Below are 24150 nucleotides of genomic sequence, written 5' to 3' on the forward strand. Positions count from 1 at the left end.
CTGTATGAATTTCTTTCTTCTGCTGAACACAAAAGAAGGTATTTTGAAGAATATGGGTGACCAAACAGTTGAATGAACCCTTTGAATTCCATCGTAAGGGAAAAAAACAATCAACTGTTTGGTTACCGACATTCTTCAAAATATCTTCTTTTGTGTTCAGCAGAAGAAAGACATTCATACAGGTTTGGAACTATTTGAGGGTGAGTAAATGATGACCGAATTTTCATTTTTGGATGAAACCCAACTCAAAGGCGGCATCCTTCGTCTTCATTCGAAGAAGAGCGGCGCAACGAAGGCTGTTGTAAGATTCATTGCGCACAGATGACAACAGGATTTTTTTAAATTCCAGATTACATTTTCAAATAAGTATTAGGTTTCAATTTACTTGAATATCTAACGATTCAAATGTTTTTTAGTTTTTTTTTGTTCAAATATTGACTTGTATCTCACCAAGATGTGACTTTATAGATAGTTTATACTCGTTATTATGTACATGAATGGGCATGGGTGAACATATTTAGACTGGTTGTGAATCCTGTTTTGTTTTCAGACAGTTGAATATAGCTTTTTAAAAAAGTCCTGTACAAATGTTACTGTTGCTCGTCAATGGCAGCTTTCACAGTTGCAATCTTCTGTAGGATAGACATTCCCGTTTAACAATGCTCAGTTCAATCTTTGTGGACTTCGAAGGATGCAGCCTTTGATTTGGAACGCAGCTTATGAGTGAACATAAATGAACTATCCATTTAATTTCCATCTCTTTTCTGGAACATTAATAAGGAAAAATGTACCTTGTAACAATATAAATTTAGTTGTGCAAGAAATGGAAGAATCTGTTATCAATAGTTTTCTCAATTCTACATTATACTCAAGAAATTGTAAAAACGCTGCTCACAAAGTCACCAGAATTTAGTATGTGCATGTATAAAATTATAATTATGTGATTATTAATTTTACGAAGTCATCAATTTGAAAAGATACTGCTTATTTTAAAAGGAATTATGATTTAAAATTTTACAATAAGATCCAAGTTTTCTGTTCTGTGTTTTTATTTTTTATCCAGTATTGCACTGTTTAGATCCTTTGCCTTATTTTATTTGCTTGCTTTGAAAACTGCTTTGATGGATTTTTACATTTTATAGATTTATTTCACATTAAAGTAATTGATAGTTCCGACTCTTTTGTACATTATTATGCATTCTCTTTAAATGTTATGTATGTCCAGTAAATCTCAAAAGCGCTGGAGGGTGAAACGATGTCAGTGGAGATGCAGCGCTCTGGTGCCGTGTGTTAAACTGTACCGTTCTATAACATCTATAGTTTGATTCACAGCACAAGAGTTTGCTCTCTGTGTTTCATCAGGAATTCTTCTTCTAAATCCCACATGACCTGTGTATTTAATTGCAAAAATGTCTGATTACATTACTACATGCAGTAACAGCTGCTGTGTACTATTACTAGTAGTATTAGTGTTAGTGTATTTTGGTGACGTCTTCCTGTGGCCGGTGAAGTTCACATGTCATCTGCTTTACCCAGAGGGGCTCATTTGTAAGTGCTTTGTGTAAACAGAACATGTTTCTTTTGAAGAGAAGTGACCGTGTGTCTTCAGGGGCCGGAATCTCTGAATAGAACATTCCGAAATTCAAATGAGGATTATCCGGGATTTGTTTAGCATTCTCTACAGTTCCGTGAAAACTCAGCCTGTTTAAGAAGTTTAATCACGCCTGTGCCGATTTGTGCCGAGCTAATGGGTGTGAAATAATAGGTGGACATTTTGTCTTTTGTTTATATTGTTGTTTTGACCTTGTATCATTTTTAAAACAAATTATGCAGCCAGAAAATGAGTTTGTAGGCCGATTCTGAGAGTTTGGTTGTGGATGATGCAGCAGACCATTGCAATCTGACATAATCTTTTGGTTTGTAATCAAATTTTCACACTGCATTCTTTAATAATTGTTTGGAAAAGTTTATTTTAAAAGTAATGCTTACAATATTGCATTACTACCGCGGGGTGGGGTGGGCATTAGGAGGGGAGGAAGGGATTGGTTGGTGGGTAGTTGTTTTAATGTGTGTTTTCATGTTCTCATTCTGGCATGTTTATTGTCAAAAAATGTAAATATAAATATATATATATATATATATATATATATATATATATATATATATATTGCATTACTCCCTAAAAAAGTTACAAATTGCGTGGTTACTTTTTATGAAAGGTACATTGATAAAAATATGATCGTTTTACATTGCTTTAACTTTCAACATATTTTTCAACATATACAAGATTCAACACATTTTTCAAGTCATTTTAATGTAATTAAAGTTGAAATAACTTAAACATCCAAGTTGATTGTACTTAAAAATTTAAGGCAGCAACTTTTTTTTTTTTTTACAGTGTAGTGTTGTTACTTTTGCATACTTTTTCTCAACCTTGGCTGGGCTTAATTGTTTGTTTTTTAATAACAACAACAAAAAGTTTATATTTTTGGCAAATGTAACGGCCCTTTCATACAAAAAGTGAAATTAATAAGCCTTGGACTGAAGGAAATGCAAATTCACACCTGTACAGTAGAGGGCGCAACTCAAAAAACCTTTAAGCTGTGCAGCCTTTCTGGATTGCAGAAGAATAAGATTCAGGAGAAGAAAGTTCAATGGCTGCGTCCGAAATCGCATACTCTCGACTTATTTTGTATAAGTACTTCACGACGGCAAAAAAAATGCATTCTAGTATGAATCTGTGTAATATGAATAATCTGGACGTACTATCACCATGTTGTCATTATTATGAGACCGACCAGCATTAGTTACGTCGCTTTACTGCCATTTATAAACCCTGTACTGTGGCCTCATGGGAGAGTTAGGGAAGTATGTGATTTCGGATAAAAAAAAAAAAAATAATGCAAATGTGATGTTTCTCTAAAATAATTTTTGCTTATTATGGTTGAATTAGATCATCAAAGGTCAGCAGCGAAGACATTGCAAAATAAAGTGAGATGAAATGCATCTTTGTATAGTTTAACATTAATTATCTCATGTTTGTATAATATTCTGAGTTCGCATTTCCCTGTTTGTATTCATTTTGAGAAAAACTGAAACTGTTTTTGTGCAGGTGAGATGAATAAATGCATGCTCACATTTAGTCTAGAACTAAAATAACCATTTACACAGCACGCATGACGATTTCTCTCAACACTGCGACAGGAGAGTCAGTCAATAAATGGGAAAACAAAGTAACTTACTTATTTGAAAAAAATGAAGACAGATATTTTGTTGTAAATTTAAAAGTAATGTTACTTTACTCGTTACTTGAAAAAAGTAATCTGATTACAGTATGTATCTCACGTTACTTGCAAAGCATTACCACCAACACTGTCACGGAATAGGCCTTCTTTAAAATTATAATTCTAAAATGTTCTCAATATTCGGTAGATTAATAACGCTCATAAACAGCTTTCATGCATAATATCATCAGTGAGTGATGCTCAGAAATATAATCAAGCTGTCATCTCATATGATGCTTTGCTCAATGTTTCCATGAGTCTAGACACACTACTGTACTGTGAGAGCAGAAATAACCTTCACAAACATGCCTGTGGATTGATATAAGCAGTTGTTGGCTGTGAGATTGTGATTTTCCATAACGGCAAAGATTTATTAGCAGTAGTGCATGAGCTGCTGCTGGCAGGAACACGGATCCATTGGTTCTTCGGCCGCTGTTTCATGACATCTGGCCCTCAAAGCCTCATGGGATACTGGAGAGAGTGATGTCATGTGGAGGGGTCTATAGCTGATTTTTTATGTTCCCACATTATATGACAAATATGACAGCAAATAGTTTGGAATAATGACGTTTTTTTTATAATTTTTTTATGTTTTTGAAAGTAATGGGTTAGGGTCAAAAATACAGTAAAAAACATTAATATTGTGAAATATTATTACAATTCAAAATAACTTGTTTTTTGTTTAAATATATTTTAAAATGTAATTTATTCCTTTGATGTCAAAGCATCATTACTCCAGTCTTCAGTGTCATGATCCTTCAGAAATCATTCTATTTTTGAGATTTGCTGCTCAATAAACTTTTATTATTATTATCAATGTTGAAAACTGTTTTTGCTGCTTAATATTGTTGTGGAAACTAATGTTCAAAAGTTTGGGGTAAGTAGCTTTTTTTTTTTTTTTTTTTTTTTTTGAAAGAAATTAGTACTTTTATTTATCAAGGACACATTTAATTGATTGATGGTAAAGAAACTTTCTATTCATCAAATAATTCTGACACAAATGTAGCACTGTTTCCAGAAGAAGAAGAAAAAACAGCAGCACAACTAATTTATATCAATAAGAACCATTATTAATAGCAGCAAAGCATATTTGAATGATAACAATTCACCAATACAACAAATATGATTTCAGTTGCAATGCACAAACCATTTTGAATGTAATGGCCTTAATAGTGAATATATCATATACTTATCATGTTGCATTTATGGGATAAAAAGATAGTTGTAAAATATAGTTGTGACTGGTTTAACTGCAGCCACTGGTGGGTGATATTTTAGTGTCATCGTAAAACACATAAAAGTGAAGCGGTCGAGTCTGTCAACAAAGTACAGAAGCTCAAAGAGCATTTTTAACATATGTTTTAACATGATGGTTTGTTTAAAGTTGTGCTCGTCTGTGGCTCCATGTGGCAGAAATGATCTGAGTGGCATTTATTATATCAGTGAGAGCCTCGTATTGGTGCAGTGCAGTGTGATAACTTCATTTCCATTTCAGCAGGTGTCAAAGTAGGAACTGACACTGTATCGGTTAGCGTTGTTGCTCCAGTGGCCTTCAAAAAAGGATTCAGACACTTAAAATGTCTGAACCTGATCGCATGACTTAAGAGAAACTTGAAACTTTTATTTATCATTTTTCTTCAACTCCTAATTTTTGGGGGATTTTTAGTGAATGAATGAAGTCAGTTCTCCTCAAGCTCACACAAGAGCATTGTTATTTTAGTTTTATTATAGTTTTTATATTTTGAATTAGCTTTTATTTTTATATTTTTAGTTTTCATGTTAGTTAAATTTTTTGTGCTTTTGTCATTTTATTATTTTATTTTAGATATTGCTAGGCTATTTACATATTCGTTTAATTTATTTTTATTTCGGTTTTAATTTTCGGTTTAGGCATAATATACATGTCAGGAAACACTATTACTATAATACTATGTTAGTATCCATGGATCACTGGATCTTTGGTAAGTTGTAAGGAACACTATATTGAGTCCAACCTTTAGTTTAAACTGATAATCGTTTGTTTTACCCTCGTTTTTGCAGTTTCTCCTATTAACCCTCTGGGGACCAAGCTGTTTTTGGGGCCCTTGAGATGTTCTGACATGCTCTGACATTTGTGCTTTTTTCAGTTATTTATAAACATGTTAATGGCAAAGGTGTAAATTCACTCTATATAGCACAAACAGGCCTACCATAATATGCGAGCAACATGTATGTAGATGTTTGTATTTTTAAGAGAATAATGTTTATGCGTGGTTATTTAAAAAAATAAAAATGAAAGTTGCTGAAATAAGACCACAAAACTCATACAAAATATGTGCCCACAAGACTTTTGACTAATGGATGTTGTCCCTTTCAGTTCTAGCTTCAAAATTATGTGAAAATAGTCTTGCTTTATCGTTCACAAAAAAAAATACATTGATTTAAATGGTGTAAAACAGGTTTTGCTTGGAAAGCCAATATGCGAGGGGGAGGAGTAGTTTACACCTTAGATTACCCAGTCCCACCCACTCTGCATAATGACTCTGCATAATTAGCCATTCATTCAGGTGTGACACTGACTGAGCCACAATGCAAGGACAAAATATATATTTTGAAGAAGACTTATATTGACCATTTAAGATTTTGCTTACATCTATCTTGTAAATATGTTTTGCTATTTTATTAAAAAGGTTACAATTACAACAATAATTACAATTTCAGCAATATTTCTGCAAAAAAGTACTCTTTCTTTGTAAAAAAAAAAAAAAAAAAAGATTATAGGCCTACATTTTATCATATGTATTCATTAGTTTGAATATAGCCAACATTGGAACATCTTAGTCTATGACTTTATTTTTGACAAAATAGTATTTTATATATATGAGCAGAAAAGCTTATTTGATGTGACAGTATATTCTACAGTAAAAACTGTACCCAAATCTAGTCAACAAAATGTTGTCTTTCATACTTCGCCTGACTGTAACGCAGTAACTGTAACTGTAAAAGCAGTTTATTCTTTCACACACAGACGCGCGATTCATATTTAGGCTAAACACTCTTTACAAATATGTACCCTTCATTCATTCACAGAAACGCGATTCATATTATAGAAACGCGATTCATCTTTTTGTTTACATAAGCCTACAACGTTATTCCATAACGTTATTCCACATTAACACTTGAGAAAGGATAACTTAGCCTACCTCACTCCTCAGCGGGATCTGCTCCTCATATCAGCACGGAAAATTTTCTCCATAAGGTAGGCTATATTATGCCTCTTTGTTTACAGCTGATGTGGGGGCGTTTCACAGACTGAAATGGTTCTCAGAATTTGCGTTTGAATAGCACGCGCTCTCCGGGGCGTGGTCAAATTACTTTTGAATGGCTCCTAATGAGCTCGACTGGAGTCGCTCTCTTTTTATACAGATTACAGAAGCTGATAATATTTGTTTTTTATATAAATTACTTCATTTAAAAGCTGCGATCTCAAGCTTTATGCCCGTGGGTCTGTTTGCCTGTTTGACTGAATTTTCGCGGAGTTATAGATAATTTTCGAACGCGTTTCAAATGGGAGTTTACTGACAGAGAGAAGGCAGAAATAGCATCATGTTAGTTTTTCTTTATTTGTCAAAAAGCAAAACACTTTATTTGTATTGTGAGTATACAGAAAAAAAATAGAAACTGAACAGGATCGATTGATGTATTACACGAAAATGAAAGATCAAAATTAACAGAGCATTTTGTGTTTATTTTTCATTGCTAAAAAAAAAAACGAGCAAAACGCGCGGGCGCGTTTTTGGTCCCCAGAGCAGCAGCTCTTTTGCCACTCAGTCCGGCTGAGGGGGCGTGTTCCAGCGGGAAAGTGACGTCAATGCATACCCACTGGAACACGCCCCCTCAGCCGAAAACGCAAGTAAAACAAATGATTATCAATTACCAAAGATCCAGTGATCCATGGATATTGACATGCAACCTGCAGGAAACGTGTTTTATGACCTTTATATGTGCCTGATTTCAACGCCGGGAAAATACATAAAGCAAATTTGCCCGTGAACACTTCATATAAATACAATAGTTGGTCTAAATCCGGTTGATCACTTATAGGCTATCAATGTTAAATTTGTCGTCATATCGTCCAGCCCTAAAACAATTTTTTGTCCTCGTTTATTATAAACATCAAATTAGGCAGAATATACGATGGTAAATATTTAATTGATAAGCTGGTAATACAATATATAACAATTAAATATATAGGATACGATTTTACCCCAAAATTCAACATATTGAGACAAACTGATAACTGGAAATCCATGTTTCACTGCCTGGAGTCTAGTTGTTTCTAGGAAATGCAGCGATCCATTTGCTTCTCTTTTCTGTAGCTTTCGGCAGTCTGTAAAAATAAACCTCAGATTTCTTGTCAAATCTGTTTGTACAGTCAATCTCAAAGCTCTTTCCCTTTTTAGATGTGTTTTGTGTGTTTTCCATGGCATTCACACTGAAAACCAATGCTGCCACTCAGTCTTTTTGCCACTCAGTGGGCGTAACCGCAGTCACTTCGGCCGACGATGACATCACGCGCATACCCTCTATACTAAGAAGGTTGATGTCTAACTTTTTTTTTTAAATGAATGAGGGGGAGGGTAGTGAATGACATCCCGGGTCACTAAAGACCCGTGGTATGCGTTTAAGGGCTAATTTTCATTTAGTTTAAGTCTTTCAACTTTATTTCAGCTTTATTTCAATGAACAGAAATGTTTTAGTTACCGATAATAACCCTGCACAGGAGTCCAAGCAGAGGAACCACAGGTGTAGTTCACTGCATTAATTGACAACCATAAAGTGTCCGTCTCCACAAAGTGACCAGCGAAACGGCTGTTATTGCCAGACGCTTTGTAAGAAGAATCTGGCTCAAAGTAACAACCGAAACAGATTATGAGTCATTGCTGAGGAGTCAAGCTTCAGTGAAAGCTGTTAAACCCTTTACCCCATGATGGGCTTTTGGCTGCTTTAGAGTATTTAGTAATGAAGGTCTTTGATTGGACCAGCTCACAGGGACTGCCGTAACATTATCCCGGTTAGTGTAACGCTCTAAATATGCTGCAAAGCAAAGGGAGCTGCTGGGTTCAGAAGCGCTGTCAAATCCCCAGCGTGACGACGCACCACCGGGACAGTTTCTCTAGAGCCGGGCCTAAACAAACACCGGCCCAGAATCCATCAATACCACACCAGCTGCAACAGATGCCTGGAGGTCTCTGAATGTTGAACAGAGAAGGTTGTAGTGCTCTCTGTGTTTGTATGTACTGTAATAAATTACTGGGGTTACAAGCAAAGGCCATCTGTGGCTTAGAAGGGGTTTCAAAGCACATTTTGCAACAAAAAAAAGTTGGGGAGCTGCTTGTTTGTTTAATCCTGTCAGTCATATTTCAAGGGTAAATAACTATACCTCACTTGGGGAACTTTATTTTTAAACTGAATTGCTTTTAATGCAAATTATCCTTTTTCTTTCTTTCGTCAAGAAGTCTAGAGCTCTTAGCTCATGCATTATGAAAAGCACATCAGATCTGTTTTTTTTTTTAAATCATAAGTAAATCAATACTTAGTTGGTTTGACATTTAAGGGCAGTTTTATGTTCGTTTTTAGTGCAAGTGGACATAAAAATACTAAAGTTAAATGTTTTAAAAGCAACATATCTGATATTATGTTGCCTTTACAATGGGAAATGTTTGGCATAAAGCTTTGAAATTTTGTCTCCACCATTTTTGACATAAGCAGCCATGATTGAATTTTATAATTAAGTACAAGTAAACTAAAATGGTTATATTACTAATGTTAGTTAATACACAACATTCTCAAACACTAGATTTATCCTTGGATAATATAGGACTGGCTTTAATAGTGACATCGGTCTCATCAAAAGCACACAGCAAACAAAACAAACTGGTTGATATGAAATTATACACATTTTATACAAATATATAATAGATATTTCAATAAACTTGGAGTAAAATACAACAGTTGTTTGAAATCTACCCTTCATCTACACTACATTTAATGTCTTGTCTTTGTATTCTTCATTCACTGGACCCTCATTTATGCTAGAAAAAAAAACTGATTGGCAAATCATAAAATTATACAATATGGATCATTCCTGAAAGTGTCTGTAAATTTTGTGTGGAGGTAGAGGTTTGACTTGTGCGTGTTCATTCCTGCATCAGAGATAAAAGGGGAGGAGACGGTCCACTCATATAGAAATAAATGGGAAAAATGTAATGCTCAATATGGCAGCTGTTGTCCTCAGTTAAAAGAGTCGACCACATTTATGAGAGAGGAACCGCCAGTTTATTTACTCTATGTATGTGCATGGACCAGCCTAGAAAATAATGTACAATTTAAGCTAATTTGAAGAAAGATTTATAATGGCATAGTTGTCAGATTTTGTCCAGATATTATTTAAATAACATTGCCAAAAAGTTTTGGAAATTTTGAACAAGATGGCGTCTTGTGTCAATGTCATATATTGAGCGTTACAATTATCCCTGCTTCCTCTGCCCTTACTATTGGTATAAAGAGTTTTGTAACAATAATAAAGATTTCAAGAACATTTTACTACAATTTCACATAAATCGCATCTAACCATGTGCGAATCAGATCCTGTAGAAAAGTGTTTTGTTACAAAGGCTTTCTAAGGTCAAATAAACATACAGTATACATTACAAGAATTATGTTATAGCTTGAATCCTCTTACTTTTATATAGACAATTAATTATGAATTGCTGTCAAAGCAGCCTAAATTGTATTAAATCCACAATAATTCAATACAATACTGGCAAATTAGTGTCTTCCTCTTTACTCTTTAAGATGTTATTTCGGAGAAGCAATATCTATATCAACACCTCTAATGATGTCAGTTCAGCCCACCAATCATCTGTCTGCATTGCAATTAGCACCACATTCTGATTGCTCATTTGTCATATAACACCATCACTGTTCATCACTGTGGCTGCTTCTGCAAGGGCTCGGTGTGGACGTGCTGACCTTCCCGTTTTCTCCCACCCATCCGTTGGCATCCTTCGCCCGTACCCAGTCTTTACCCACATAACCTTTGACCTCCCCTATGGAGCACCTCTCACCGGCATCCAGCGCTAACATCCTCCTGAACATCTGCATACACATGGGTGTGAACCTCTTCCATTGAGACGGCACGGGGGTCTTTGCCGGCGCTCTGCGCCAGTCTGCAAACTCCTCGTAGAAATCGTCGCTGTCGTTGCAGCGCTCCCAAGGGAAGAAGCCCGTGAGGATACAGAATAGAAGAACAGCAAAGGCCCAGGTGTCTAAAGTGGGCTCCACTCGGAGCGGAGGGACTTTCTCCTCCTTCTGACCTTCCTCTAAGACCATGGCGCACAGCTCTGGAGCCATGTACGGCAGCGTGCCTGATATGAAGCGGATGAAGGTTCCTTGTCTCTGGGTGAGGCCGAAGTCGGCCAGTTTGACCCGTCGGCAGTGTGTGTCCAGCAGCAGGATGTTCTCAGGCTTGATGTCCCGGTGGACCAGGCCACGCTGGTGGATGAACTCCAGAGCACAAGAGATCTGAACGGCACAGCGCTTCACTGCGCATTCAGGGATGCCCACCTGGAGAAGAATAGAAATACAGTACAGTTTATCAGTAAACTTTTGTTAAAAGTAGGTTATATTGTACACAAAAATGGCACAAAAAAAAACAACTAATATTTGGTAACATAAAATAAATATGAAATATAAATGACATTAAATGACAAAAAACTAATACAGTAAATCTTTATTTTTGAGTACATACACTACTGGTCAAAAGTTTTAGATGGGTAAGATTTTTTATGTTTTTAAAATAAGTCTCTTCTGCTCACCAAGGCTGAATTTATTTGATAAAAAAACAAACAAAAAAACTGTAATATTGTGAAATAGTATGACAATTTAAAATGACTGTTTTCTATTTTAATATATTTTCAAATGTAATTTATTCCACAGATGAAAGCTGAATTTTCAGCATCATTACTCCAGTCTTCAGTGTCACATGATCCTTCAGAAATCATTCTAATATGATTTTATGCTAAAAAAAAAACATTCATTATTATTTTCAATGTTGAAAACAGTTGTGTACAATTTTTTTTTTCAAAATTCTTTGATGAATAGAAAGTTCAAAAAGAACAGCATTTATTTAAAATAGAATATTTTCTAACATTATAAATGTCTTTACTGTAACCTTTGATCAGTTTAACTCATCCTTGATGAATAAAAGTATTGATTTATTTTATTTCTTTCCCCAAAAAATAAAAATAAAATTCTTACTGACCCCAAACTTTGAACGGTAGTGTTTCATGTTTCAAAAGCTTTCCATTTCAGATAAATGCTGTTCTTTTGAACTTTCTATTCATCATAGCATCATGAAATTAAAATGTAAAAAACTGTTTTCAACATTGATAATAATAGTAAATGTTTCTTGAGCATCAAATCATCATATTAGAATGATTTCTGAAGGATCATGTGACACTGAAGACTGGAGTAATGATGCTGAAAATTCAGCTTTGATCACAGGAATAAATTACACTTTAGGTTATATTAACATAGAAAACAGCTGTTTTAAATTGTAATAATATTTCACAATATGACAGTGTTTTTGTTTGTATTTTTAATAAAATAAATGCAGCCTTGGTGAGCAGAAGAAACGTCTTTTAAAAACATTTAAAAAACGTACCGATCTAAAACTTTTGACCGGTAGTATATATATAGGCCTATATACAGTCAAACAAAAAATTATTCAGACACCATATATAATTTTTTATATTTTTTACTAGAGGGTGCAGTACACAATAGTTCATTTATATAAGTTAGGATAGCAAGGTGTCTGAATAAATTTTGGTTTGACTATATATATATATATATATATATATATGTGTGTACATACTGGTATCACCTGAAAATCCGATAACATCAGCAATTTTCATTCAAGCAGCTGATTTCTGTTAATGAGTGTAAAACTGAATGTATATTGCAGCACAGGGTGAAGTCAGTATATACATTAACGCCGATTTGAGACAATGTACAGGGTGGGCCATTTATATGGATACACCGTGGTGGCATGGGAGTGGTTGGTGATATTGAGGTCCTGTTTGTGGCACATTAGTATATGTCATGGTCACCACCCATCTTGAGGAGTTTGCCCCCTCACATGTACTGGTGTGCCACAAACGGGACTTTGGTGTCACCAGCCATTCCCATGTTGTTGCGGTGTATCCATATAAATGGCCCACCCTGTACACTCATAGAGAATAATGTGTTCGAATTTTAAAGACGTGGCACTGCGCTTCTCGTCTGGTGTTCGACCCCCTTATAGTATATATAGTATAATATAGTAGGCTAATTCTTACATTAACTGATCTGTTAAACAAATACAGATTTGGTAACCTCCTACTGTCATGCTCATCTCAACACTAAATTAAAGGCCTGTCTCATATAGACGCCTGTCTCAAATACAAGCCGGTGCAGTTCGGCAATTTGGGAAAATAATTTACTGTATACATATTTACATAATATATAACTACATCTTTTACATTTAAAAACAATTATGAACTGAACTGAATTTGCTCAGTAATTTACTTCGGTAATATGTAGATGAATAATAGTGTATAATGTATATAAATAACATTTAGCTAACTCTGCTTATGTGCAGGTACAAAACTTTGTCAAGACAACATCATTGCAATATACGATTGCATGAGTTTAGGAGCTCCTGCTGTGTTATTGCCACTTTAAATCTTTCCAATCCTTCAGTACGTCTGGCTTAAGGTTTCACTGGATATGTTGAAGTAACAGAGACTCGTGTTGTGACAGAGAAAAACAGCTGCTCTGCTCTTTATCTCACACATTACACCCTCCAAGATTTCCTAAGACATGTGAACATTACCGAAATATGTCAGGCGTACCTCCTGCTCCTTATTCAGTACGAAAAGCATGTGAACATGTTTAGCGTGCGGTCTGGATTCCAGATCCTTAAAGTCACTCCAGGCCAGCACTGGCATGTTAAGGATCTGGAGCTTTATTAGTCACATACTGTGCAAGTGTTTACTTCAGCTATGGGCACTTTGACACTGTGGACATAATAAAATAAACCTAAAATATACGTTTCTCACTAGTTTCTTTCATTTGTGTGCTCAACAGTAAATGATCCGATCAATGTCATTTTCACCATTCCACCATCTCAAATTATGGAATCACTCTGTGTTGGATGTTACGGAAGAGAAAATAACATTTTAAATATTTTAAGACTCCATAGCTTATTCCATTGCTGCTAATATTTTCTTAAAGTATCTGGAAGTTATGAAAGCCCTCAGAGGCCGTGCATTATTTTCTGAGACAAAAAAAATCACCCATCATATCTCTAGTCCGCAATGCATTAAATCAGCATCTGTCAGACATCATTATATAAGCATGCAGACATAAAATATATCACATCTGGAGACACATAGTGTCTGTGACGATGAAATTGTAACCTTCTCAAGTGTCGGACATTGATTTGTAAGCTATCTGGCAATGACAGACATAGTCAGTATGTCTGGCTATATATATATATATATATATATATATATATATATATATATAATATATATGCACGCAAATGATGCAAAAAGTACAAAAATATTATTTATTAGTGTGTGTGTGAAAGTGATTTTATTACCTCCAAACCAAGAAAATATCATGATCACAACAGATTAAGAAAAAAAAATCTTGACTTATTTGGGTTTCAGTTTTAAATATACACAAATAAATAATATTTTTGTACTTTTTGCATCATTTGACATAATTACAGATTTATTGGAAATGATGCACAATCGATATTGATCTTGATTTTACTGTAATATTTACACTAATTGTGGCATAATTTCCACCATGATCAACACCTTGTAATTTGTGTAAAAAAAAAAGTACATATTTTTAAATGTATTTAATTTAATTAATTAAACATTTAATAATTATTATTTTATGATGAATTGTTATAGTTAAAGACTGAATGTCCAGGACAAAGGACAAATTTATATATAAAATGCAATTGAAAAGTAGTAAAAATAATGGCGGCATGGTAAAAAGTTTCCAAATCAGTTTTAATGTTTGAGTTTTAAAGTGCCCGTAGTTGAAGAAAGACCCATGCGTGTGTGAATTGGCAGTGCTAGCATTACAGTGCATATGAATAAAGGGAAAGATCTGCTGATGTTTGAGCACCCACCCGTGGCTGGATGATGGCGAACAGGTCCCGTCCTGTGACGAGCTCCTGGGCGAATCCGTAGTGCTCGTTGGACTGGAAGGCGATTCCAAACAAGCCCACGATGCAGGGGTGGCAGGACAGGTGCAAGGAGATGCAGTATTCTCTCAGGAAGCCCTGCAGTTTGGTCGAGGCTTTGGGAAGCACTTTGAGAGCCATTGGAGTCCCTGTGACACAATCAGCAGTGAAAAATACACAAGATCAGAGGACTTTTGGCCTTCATACTGTAGATGGTGCTCTATAGAGACATAAAATGATGACGTATAGGCCTAGTGGAAAGTATTTTCACAGCTGTTATGATGTCTTGGCATTAAGATTTGAGGGAGTGTAAAAGAGGAGATAGTGTTTCGTTTAAATAGCATTAAATCATTTCTGCACTGCTCGAAGTGATCTCTAACAGAAGTGTGCATGCAGTAACTCTATCAAACTGTAATACTATAGTACTTTGATACATGTATACTGAATAATTCCGATGTTCATTTACACTCCTGGGCAAAAAAGAAAAAAAAAGTGCCGAGACCTGTGGTGTATTCAGTACTATTTAATATGTGCATTAATGTTGTCCCTAAAGACTTGCCGTTGTTGGCTAGTGTGTATTCTGCGCATGTCATAACGAAGTTCGAGCCTGTAATACCCACATGTGGAGTTTTGTATGTGATGCCCCGATATTTGATATAAAGCAGTTAAACGCGTGCCTTGCCTAGTTATTTAAGTACACCACATAATTGGCGACGAGATAAATTGGTTTAGTGAAAATGGCATACTTTTCCCAAAGACCGGACGAGTTCAAGCCGGAGAATGAAACATGGTCTGCCTATGTTGAACGCATGGAGTTGCTGTTCGAAGCTCATGAAGTCAACGATGGAAAAAAAGTCCCAATATTGTTGAGCTCAGTCGGCGCATCAACGTATGGCCTTCTACGCAACCTTGTCCAGCCCGACAAGCCAAAGGACAAAACCTTTAATCAAATTGTGACCATTCTAAAGGATTACTATGAACCTAAACCATTGGTCATCGCCGAGCGTTTCAGGTACCGTAAATGTGTTCAGAAAAGCGGCCAGACAGTGACGGAATATGCTGCTGAGCTGCGTCAACTCGCTGCAAAATGTGATTTCGGGGATAGGCTGGATGAAGCTCTACGTGATGGATTTGTCAGCGGAGTCAGTTCTGAGGCATGCCAGCGCAAATTACTCTCAGAGGATAGACTGACTTTTGCGAGAGCCGTAGAGCTTGCTGTTAATATGGAGACAGCCCACCGAGATGCGCAGCAGTTGCGGAAAGGTGATGACGTTACCGCTGTTCACAAGGTAAAGGAGAGACTGCGCTCACCCTCAAAACAAGGGTGCTATAGATGTAAAGGAAAGGGTCATAGCGCCAGCGAGTGTTTCTATAAAAATGTAAAGTGTCATAAATGTGGCAAAGTCGGGCATATTCAGAAGGCATGCAGGACTGGGGGTCAGACACGTGACAGGCAGGAGAAAAGGGGGAAGAGAAACAGTGAACACAAAGATAAAAAAATGACAGGCTACGTTCGAGCTGACGAAATAGAAGATGACATTCTGATGTTTTCTGTGTTCAGTGCAACTGGTGCTGGCCGACGGCCATACAGGGCAATTTTTGATGTAAATGGAAAAAAAGTGCCTATGGAAATTGACACAGGAGCAGGAGTTAGCATTATATCAGAAAATGTGTATGAGCAGTCATTCTCAGATGTGCCACTGGAGGGCAGCAGCGTCGCACTGAAGGGTTATTCAGGAGAGACTATTCCAGTGAAAGGACAGTTCATTGCAAAAGTGGCTTATGGAAATCAGATTGCTGATCTACCACTTATAGTAGTGGCTGGAGGAGGTCCTTCTCTGTGTGGGCGTGAATGGCTGGATCAAATCAAACTGAATTGGAAAATGATAAAAAAAGTAACAGGAAGCATTATACACCCAACAACTAAATCCAAGTCAATTCAAGATGTGTTAAATAAATATGCTGATGTTTTTAAAGACGAGTTGGGGACGTTAAAAGACGTTAAAGCAGCAATTTCTGTGAAGCCTGACGCAGTTCCAAGGTTCCATAAAGCCCGTGTCCTACCCTTCGCAATGAAAGAAAGGGTAGAAAAAGAACTGGAACGCCTAGAAAAAGATGGTGTTATCAGCCCTGTGAAGCACAGCGAGTGGGCTGCTCCAGTGGTCCCTGTAACCAAGCGGGACGGTGGACTCCGCTTGTGCGGCGACTATAAAGTAACTGTGAACATGGCTACAAACACTGAAACATATCCACTACCACGCATAGAAGAAGTTCTGGCAGCCTTATGTGGGGGGAAGATATTCTCCAAAATTGACCTGGCAGCCGCCTACCAACAGGTCCTTTTAGATGACGAGTCAAAAAAGTATACAACGGTGAACACGCATAAAGGACTGTTTGTGTACAATCGGTTTTGTTTTGGCATTAATTCTGCTGTCAGTATTTTCCAAAGGGTCATGGAGAATGTGATGAAGGATCTCAATGTTGTGGTCTATTTGGATGACCTGCTGGTGATGGGCAGGGACGAAACTGAGCATCTGATGAACCTGGACAGAGTTCTACAGCGGCTGCAAGAAAATGGCCTAAGAGTAAAAAAGGCAAAGTGTGACTTCGGAAAAACACAAATTGAGTACCTGGGTCACATGTTGGATGGAAAAGGAGTCTACCCTTCTAAAGACAAGGTCAGAGCCGTGCATGATGCTCCAACACCCACAAACATCAAAGAGCTGAGAGCTTTCCTTGGGTTAGTGAACTATTATGGTCGTTTTTTGCCGCAGCAAAGTACTGTTTTGGCCCCACTTTACAGACTGCTGAAGGACCAAACAAAATGGGGGTGGAGTAAAGTGGAACAGAGCGCTTTTGATAGGTGCAAAGAAATGTTGGCCAGCGACAGGGTGTTAGTTCACTATGATCCGAACCTGCCGCTCTCTCTTGCATGTGACGCTTCAGCGTACGGAATTGGAGCCGTTATTCAGCACACAACACCTGATGGGCAAGAGCATCCAATAGCCTATGCGTCTCGTACGCTCTCACCGGCTGAGAGGAACTATTCGCAAATTGAAAAGGAGGCGTTGAGCCTGGTGTATGGAGTGAAGAAATTTCACCAATACCTGTGGGGGCGAAAGTTCAACTTAATCACCGACCATAAACCTCTGCTCACGCTGTTTGGAGAACATAAAGGACTTCCAACAATGGCAGCAGCGCGTATACAGAGGTGGGCAATTATACTGTCTGCCTATGATTATCACATAATCTATCGCCAGTCAGAAGAACACGGCAACGCAGATGGTCTGTCTCGTGTTCCACTGCCGGAAACCACGGACGCAGGAACAGAGAAAATAACAGCATACCTGTATGCACTAATCTGTGAACACCTGGAAGACGCACCACTGAGTGCAAAACAGATTTCCAAGGCAACCCGCAAAGATGCAGAGCTATCTAAGCTGCACAGATACATCATGGAAGGGTGGCCAAAAGAAGTACCAGAAGAACTGAAAGTGTACTACAAAAAAAGAGAGGAACTATCTGTTGAGCAAGGTTGTGTTCTATGGGGAACAAGAGTAGTGGTGCCTACAAAGCTGAGAACAGCAGTGCTTAAGGAGATCCACAGTGGACATCCTGGCATTGTAAAGATGAAGACCATTGCAAGGCAGTATGTCTGGTGGCCGCATGTAGACATGGACGTTGAAAAGCTCTGTAAGCAGTGTGACCGGTGTCAGTTGGAGCAGCGTATGCCACGCCCAGTTCCTCTGCATCCCTGGGAGTTTCCGGGAGAGGTTTGGAAAAGGCTCCACATTGACTTTGCTGGTCCGTTCATGGGTCACATGTTTATGGTAGTTGTAGACGCATATTCTAAGTGGCTGGAGGTTTTCAAAATGGCACAAATAACATCCTCCACAACCATTTCAAGGCTTCGGAGACTTTTTGCGTCATATGGATTACCGGAGCAAGTTGTCACAGACAACGCCACAACCTTCACGTCAGAGGAGTTTCAGCTGTTCATGAAGAGGAACGGTATCCTTCACACAACTGGTGCACCGCGGCATCCAGCTACAAATGGCCTCGCTGAAAGGTATGTTGCCACATTCAAAGCAGGCATGAAAAAGCTGAATGGAGAGGATTTGAGTGTTGAGGACAAAATCTCGCATTTCCTACTGCGATATCGCACAACTCCCAATAGTGCAACTGGAGAGTCACCCGCAGATTTGCACCTAAAGAGACATGTGCGTTCGCGGTTGGACTTTCTAAAGCCAAACATCGCCATGAGGGTGAGGAGGAGGCAGTATCAGCAGAAGGAAGAACATGACAATCGGGCTGTTGAGAGACAGTTTGATGTGGATGAACCGGTGTATCTACGAAATACTGCAGGGGATAAACCTAAATGGATCCCAGGAGTAGTTACACAACAGACAGGTCCAGTGTCGTACCGGGTGCAGGGAGAGTTAACTGACCAGGTGTACAGGCGTCATGGAGACCAGTTGCGACCTCGTTACCCTCAGAGTGATTCAGACCCAGAGCCTCAAGGAGCAACTCAGTCAACTGAGCAGGAGAGTGACCTTGCTGTGTCAGTCTCCGCAGCTCCTGCACCAACACCACCTTTTACGTTGGACCAGCCCGGGCTGCCTGATCCAGAGACGGTGACTTTGAGGCGCTCGGAGCGCGTGACTAAGCGACCGTCACGTTACAGAGATTAAAGATAGTATTGATACTGGGACTTGTTACTTAAGAGGGTTTGTGTTATTGTAAAGTTAACATGTTTTGTTTAAATTGCCGGTCGTTAAATTAACCGGAGTGAAATCACTATTCTGTGAAAGAAGTATAGTTTTAAGTTGGTGTGTACTGTATGTTAATGCACTATATGGGGATTACCTTTAATTTTAAAGGGGAGGTAATGTGGTGTATTCAGTACTATTTAATATGTGCATTAATGTTGTCCCTAAAGACTTGCCGTTGTTGGCTAGTGTGTATTCTGCGCATGTCATAACGAAGTTCGAGCCTGTAATACCCACATGTGGAGTTTTGTATGTGATGCCCCGATATTTGATATAAAGCAGTTAAACGCGTGCCTTGCCTAGTTATTTAAGTACACCACAAGACCAAAATGGCTAAACACTTTAGTTGTCTTAACCACAAATTATTGGTCAGGAAATTGCTTTAATTAGTATAATAATGACAATTATTTTATGCTTTTGGTAGGCATACACAAATGAACTAGCTATTATATAAAGTTTTTTTTGTCGGATGACCTAAACATGTGCTTCAGGTGGGAACTGAATCTAAACTGATTTTATAAAAGTCCAAAATATTCTACTTTAGGTTATTTTATTAAATCAAACAGAAGGGTTTTTCCACAGGCAACATTTCAAATAGTACGCCTGTCATGGCCTCGGCATGTTCAACTCAGTGAGTGGTGTCCATTTACCATCTTGAGAATAAAAACTATTCTTATGCGTTTTCGGAAGCTTTATGCCGAACGTCACATGATCAAACAGGTCTCATGCAATCTGTGTGTGGGAGAAAGTGTTAACGACAGTGCTAACAAGCTAATACGCTAACCTAGCTAGTTCTTTTTTTATAGTTTTTATTGATTTAAATATCTAAATGTTAGTGAGAAAAAGAAACTTTTAGATATCAATTTGCATGCAATGGACATCAGTTATGATCATCTTTGCTTGCTCCAGTTAGCGGTCGTTTGGATGATCGCTAATGTATTAGATTTCTATAATACATAAAATAAGTACGTTTGACCAGAGTTCGTGTGGGGAGAATAATTTATTAAAGGTTTGAAGTGTAGCAGCTCTTCAGCAGCGATGTTAGCATGTCGTCCTTCAAAAAAGCGTTCTTTCTGTGGGGCAGAACTTTATAACAGAGACTCGATACACAAGATTTGTGTGGGCCGTCTGACCTATCAGTTCCTGTGGGCCATTTGGTTCACAACTTTACAGACACAGTTTCAGTTGATTGCATCTTGAGGCACAGTAACAATGTAAATGCATCTGACTAAAGTCAACTGAAATACACATAGTCTTTCACTCCTTTGACAGTATCTTGAGAAAAACAGCTATATCTATATTTGATGAAGCACAAAAGACCTGGGCCCGTATTCATAAAGATTCTAAGAATCCTCTAAGAAAACTCTTAATTTAGCTTAAAAACTTTTACGTAGGAGTCTTAGCTTAAAAGCGATTCGGGACCGATCTGAGAGCAACTCTGAGTAAGGAAAAGACAAAAACGTTCATCTTAGTAAGGAGGCGGGGTTGACCCCGTTGCTATGTATGACACAATCTTTTGAAGACTGTGATTGGTTGGTTGTCCAAGAAGAAAAAAAAAAAAGTGATTTTAAGTATAGGGTCTATTCTAAGCCTTCACTTTGAAATTACATGCGTAATTTTTCCTATTTGAACGTTCTCACACACACACACACACACACATTATATATGTGTATATAAATCCTTTTTTTATTTATTTACCATGCTGTTAATTTCCTATAAGGTGTTTGCTTGGCTTAGAATGATAAAAATTGTTCCACTCTTTCCAATTACACTGATTGCTGGCATGTCTATTTAAGTGGTGGTTTGAATGTTGGTTTTAATGTATCAAACATGGAATTTTCCCAGTTGCCAAATATCGTAATGTAGTGATTACCTCTGGCGCTGTGGCTTTCTGTGCTGTGTCGGAGATGTTACCGCGTCTCTAATAAGATCTGTCACAAACATGATCCCTGCACGATCTAATCTATAGCGTCTTATTAACTCACTGTTATTCATTGCCTGCAACACATTTCTTCTCCCTCTTCGTCTTTCTGCCATTTTCTCCTCTGCTAAAGAAACTCTTAAGCCTCTTAAAAGTCCTCGTCCGTGCTCCTAACAATTTTGACCTTAAGACCTCTTTTAAGGGTTAAGATGCTTTCTGAATTACTTTTGTCTTTACTAGGATTTGTTCTTTAATTTTAAGAGTAAACGCCCACATTTCTAAGAATTTTCTTAGAATTTTGTCACTAGGAGCTACTCTTTGCATTAAGATTCTTTATGAATACAGGCCCTGAACCGGAAGCGATGCGACCTGTTTTACAGAATACAGAAGTTTTTAGTAGTGCATAACCCCATTGAGGTTTCAATTTATTTAATTGCTGAATTCATCCATTCACTCGCGCTCTCAAACAGTTTTCGTCTTGTGTCATATTTATTGTGTAAGTGAGTGTAATCATTTGTGAGCTGAAAAATGTACAGTCAGCAAGTCATTATCTTAAAATAAATCCATTCAGGGTGATACAAGACCCCAAAGGGGTTAGTTAAAAACCCAAGATTGCACTTTTTAATGCTGGGATCAGGTATGTATTATTATATATTTTTTAAATCACAGAACTTACTGAACTTTTAAAAAACACAGTGAGTGACTTAATCCAGAATGAAGGCTCAATAGCGTACCTTTACAGCGGTGGGTGACCAGCAGCACATGGCCATACTTGCCACGGCCAATTTCTTTAATGATGTTGAAATGTTCTTTAATCTCGAGCTGACATAAGCTCTGAGATGTCAACTCCATCAGCTCGTCTATCAGACTGCTGCCCTCCTCCACTGAGCCCAGTTCAATCATTGCACTGCCTGTCCTGGGAAATAAAAGAAAACCAAAGAATATTCAGCACACTGTTCATTTTAGAGTGTGTAAACCTTAACAACATAATGCCTTTCAATAGACACTGTGCCCAGCTGTAAATGTGCATTTGTCTATGTAGGCGATATGATTATTATTCAAAATATATTATTAATATGATGTATAATATATATATATATATATATATATATATATATATATATATATATATATATATATACACACACTGTAAAAAATTATTATTCAAAATATATTATTAATATGATGTATAATATATATATATATATATACACACTGTAAAAAATGTCTAACCTCTCAAAGTCAAAATTTTCTAGTGACAGGTCACATAAAAAAATTTCAATTGGCCCAAGTGCAATTCTTGTTGCAATAGTCTGTTAACATTGGCTCAATGAGAAATAATATGTCAGACTAATTGAAAAATTTAGATGTTATCAGTCACTAGAAATTTTTGACTTGGGGATGTAATTTTTTTTTACAGTGTATATATATTTTTTCAATTTTTTCAATTTTTTCAATTTTTTCAATTTTTTCAATTTTTTCAATTTTTTCAATTTTTCTATTTTTTTATTTTTATTATTATTATTATTATTAATATTAAAATAAAAACGTTCAAAATCACAAAAAGGTGTGCCTTAACTAACATGTAAACTATTTTCCTAAAACTGTAAATTACATCACAGAAAGGACCCCTGTGTAAAGGTTACAGCAGACCACTCAATAAATATAAAGTTAATTATTAATTAATAAATAACAAAAACTATTATATATTTCTAGAGTTTTCCTTTACATCATCTTGGAGAAAATCATTTTTCACCAAACAGCAATTCTAAATAAATAAATAAATCAAAAAGAATAAAATGTTCATCAAAAACTGATTCTTAGCGTTTGGAAGTCTTGTATTGCACATTCACTTTGCAATAGCGGAGTGTTTCTGTTTGTCCTCGTCACTCATCACTGAACAATCAACACATTCCTCCTCAGCTTCCAAACACTCACTACATACATTCCCGTTCTTGTTAAGCTCCTGTGCTCTCTGTACTCTGATACTCTACAAAAACACGTGTGCAAGACCTGCCGCATCAGGAATATAAATGCAGAATGTAATGTGGTTATGTGTGGTATGTGTGATTATCGTTTATGAGCTCTTCCTTCCTTTTAAACTCTAAGCAGGTTGTTGTAAATGACACTGCATGCTATTACAATGAACAGGAAAAAAATAATATAAAAACATGATTCCATGTATGCTCTTAATAACTTTACTTAAATTAAAACATAAATTAAATAAATATTTATAAATGCACGTGTAATTACTTTATTAATGTACATGTGAATTATATCACACTATGATATAGTCCAGCCTTCTTAGTCCAGAATTTATTCAGCTTTTCAAAATCAATGCTAAACACTGAAAAAATCGTAACCTTGAAACATGAAATGGTAACATGTAAATCAACCGGTTTTATTCAAGTCAAAAAATATTATTTAACATCACTGAATCCACCTGAATAAATTGATGTATACCCACAAACTAATTTGAATGCATTAAATCAGGAAGAAAAAGTTATTTAAGGTAACAATTGCATGTCACCACTTTTACTGTGTATTTAATCCAACCAAAATGGATTTTTCCATCAATATGCATTGGCAATTTTAAGAAACATTTAAACCCACAATTATTCTCAAATCACTGCAATGCAAATATTTGTAAATTCAGACTAGCCGAATAACACAGTGTCCATATGCATGCATAATGCACAGGATTGAACTTAATCGACAAATCTGCCATTGTTAGCTGTGTGGTAATGTCTCTCTGTCTATCTCTCTCTGCCCTTCTCTCACCTCTCTGCAGCTGTGCAAAGGATCAGGGCGCCCAGACGCAGCAGTAGCAGTGCTGCAGCCGAAGTGACTGAGGATTCCTGTTCTAACAAGGGCTTTGAGCTCCTGCAA

At 36.9% G+C, this 24150-nt stretch overlaps 1 protein-coding gene across 1 annotated transcript; it reads right to left on the bottom strand.

Annotated features, from left to right (window-relative positions):
* Positions 1-9124: 9124 nt before the first annotated feature.
* On the bottom strand, positions 9125-24150 carry LOC309513369 (serine/threonine-protein kinase SBK1). The gene is made up of 4 exons (XM_082189176.1): positions 24043-24150; positions 21996-22177; positions 14518-14720; positions 9125-10892 (listed from the first exon to the last, which is right to left on the bottom strand). Exons 2-4 carry the CDS (start codon positions 22162-22164, stop codon positions 10245-10247), a joined length of 1020 nt encoding a protein of 339 aa, XP_082045302.1. The 5' UTR covers positions 22165-22177; positions 24043-24150; the 3' UTR covers positions 9125-10244.

This window comes from Leuciscus leuciscus (genome assembly GCF_965113295.1).
Source record: "Leuciscus leuciscus genome assembly, chromosome: 13".
NCBI lineage: Eukaryota > Metazoa > Chordata > Actinopteri > Cypriniformes > Leuciscidae > Leuciscus > Leuciscus leuciscus.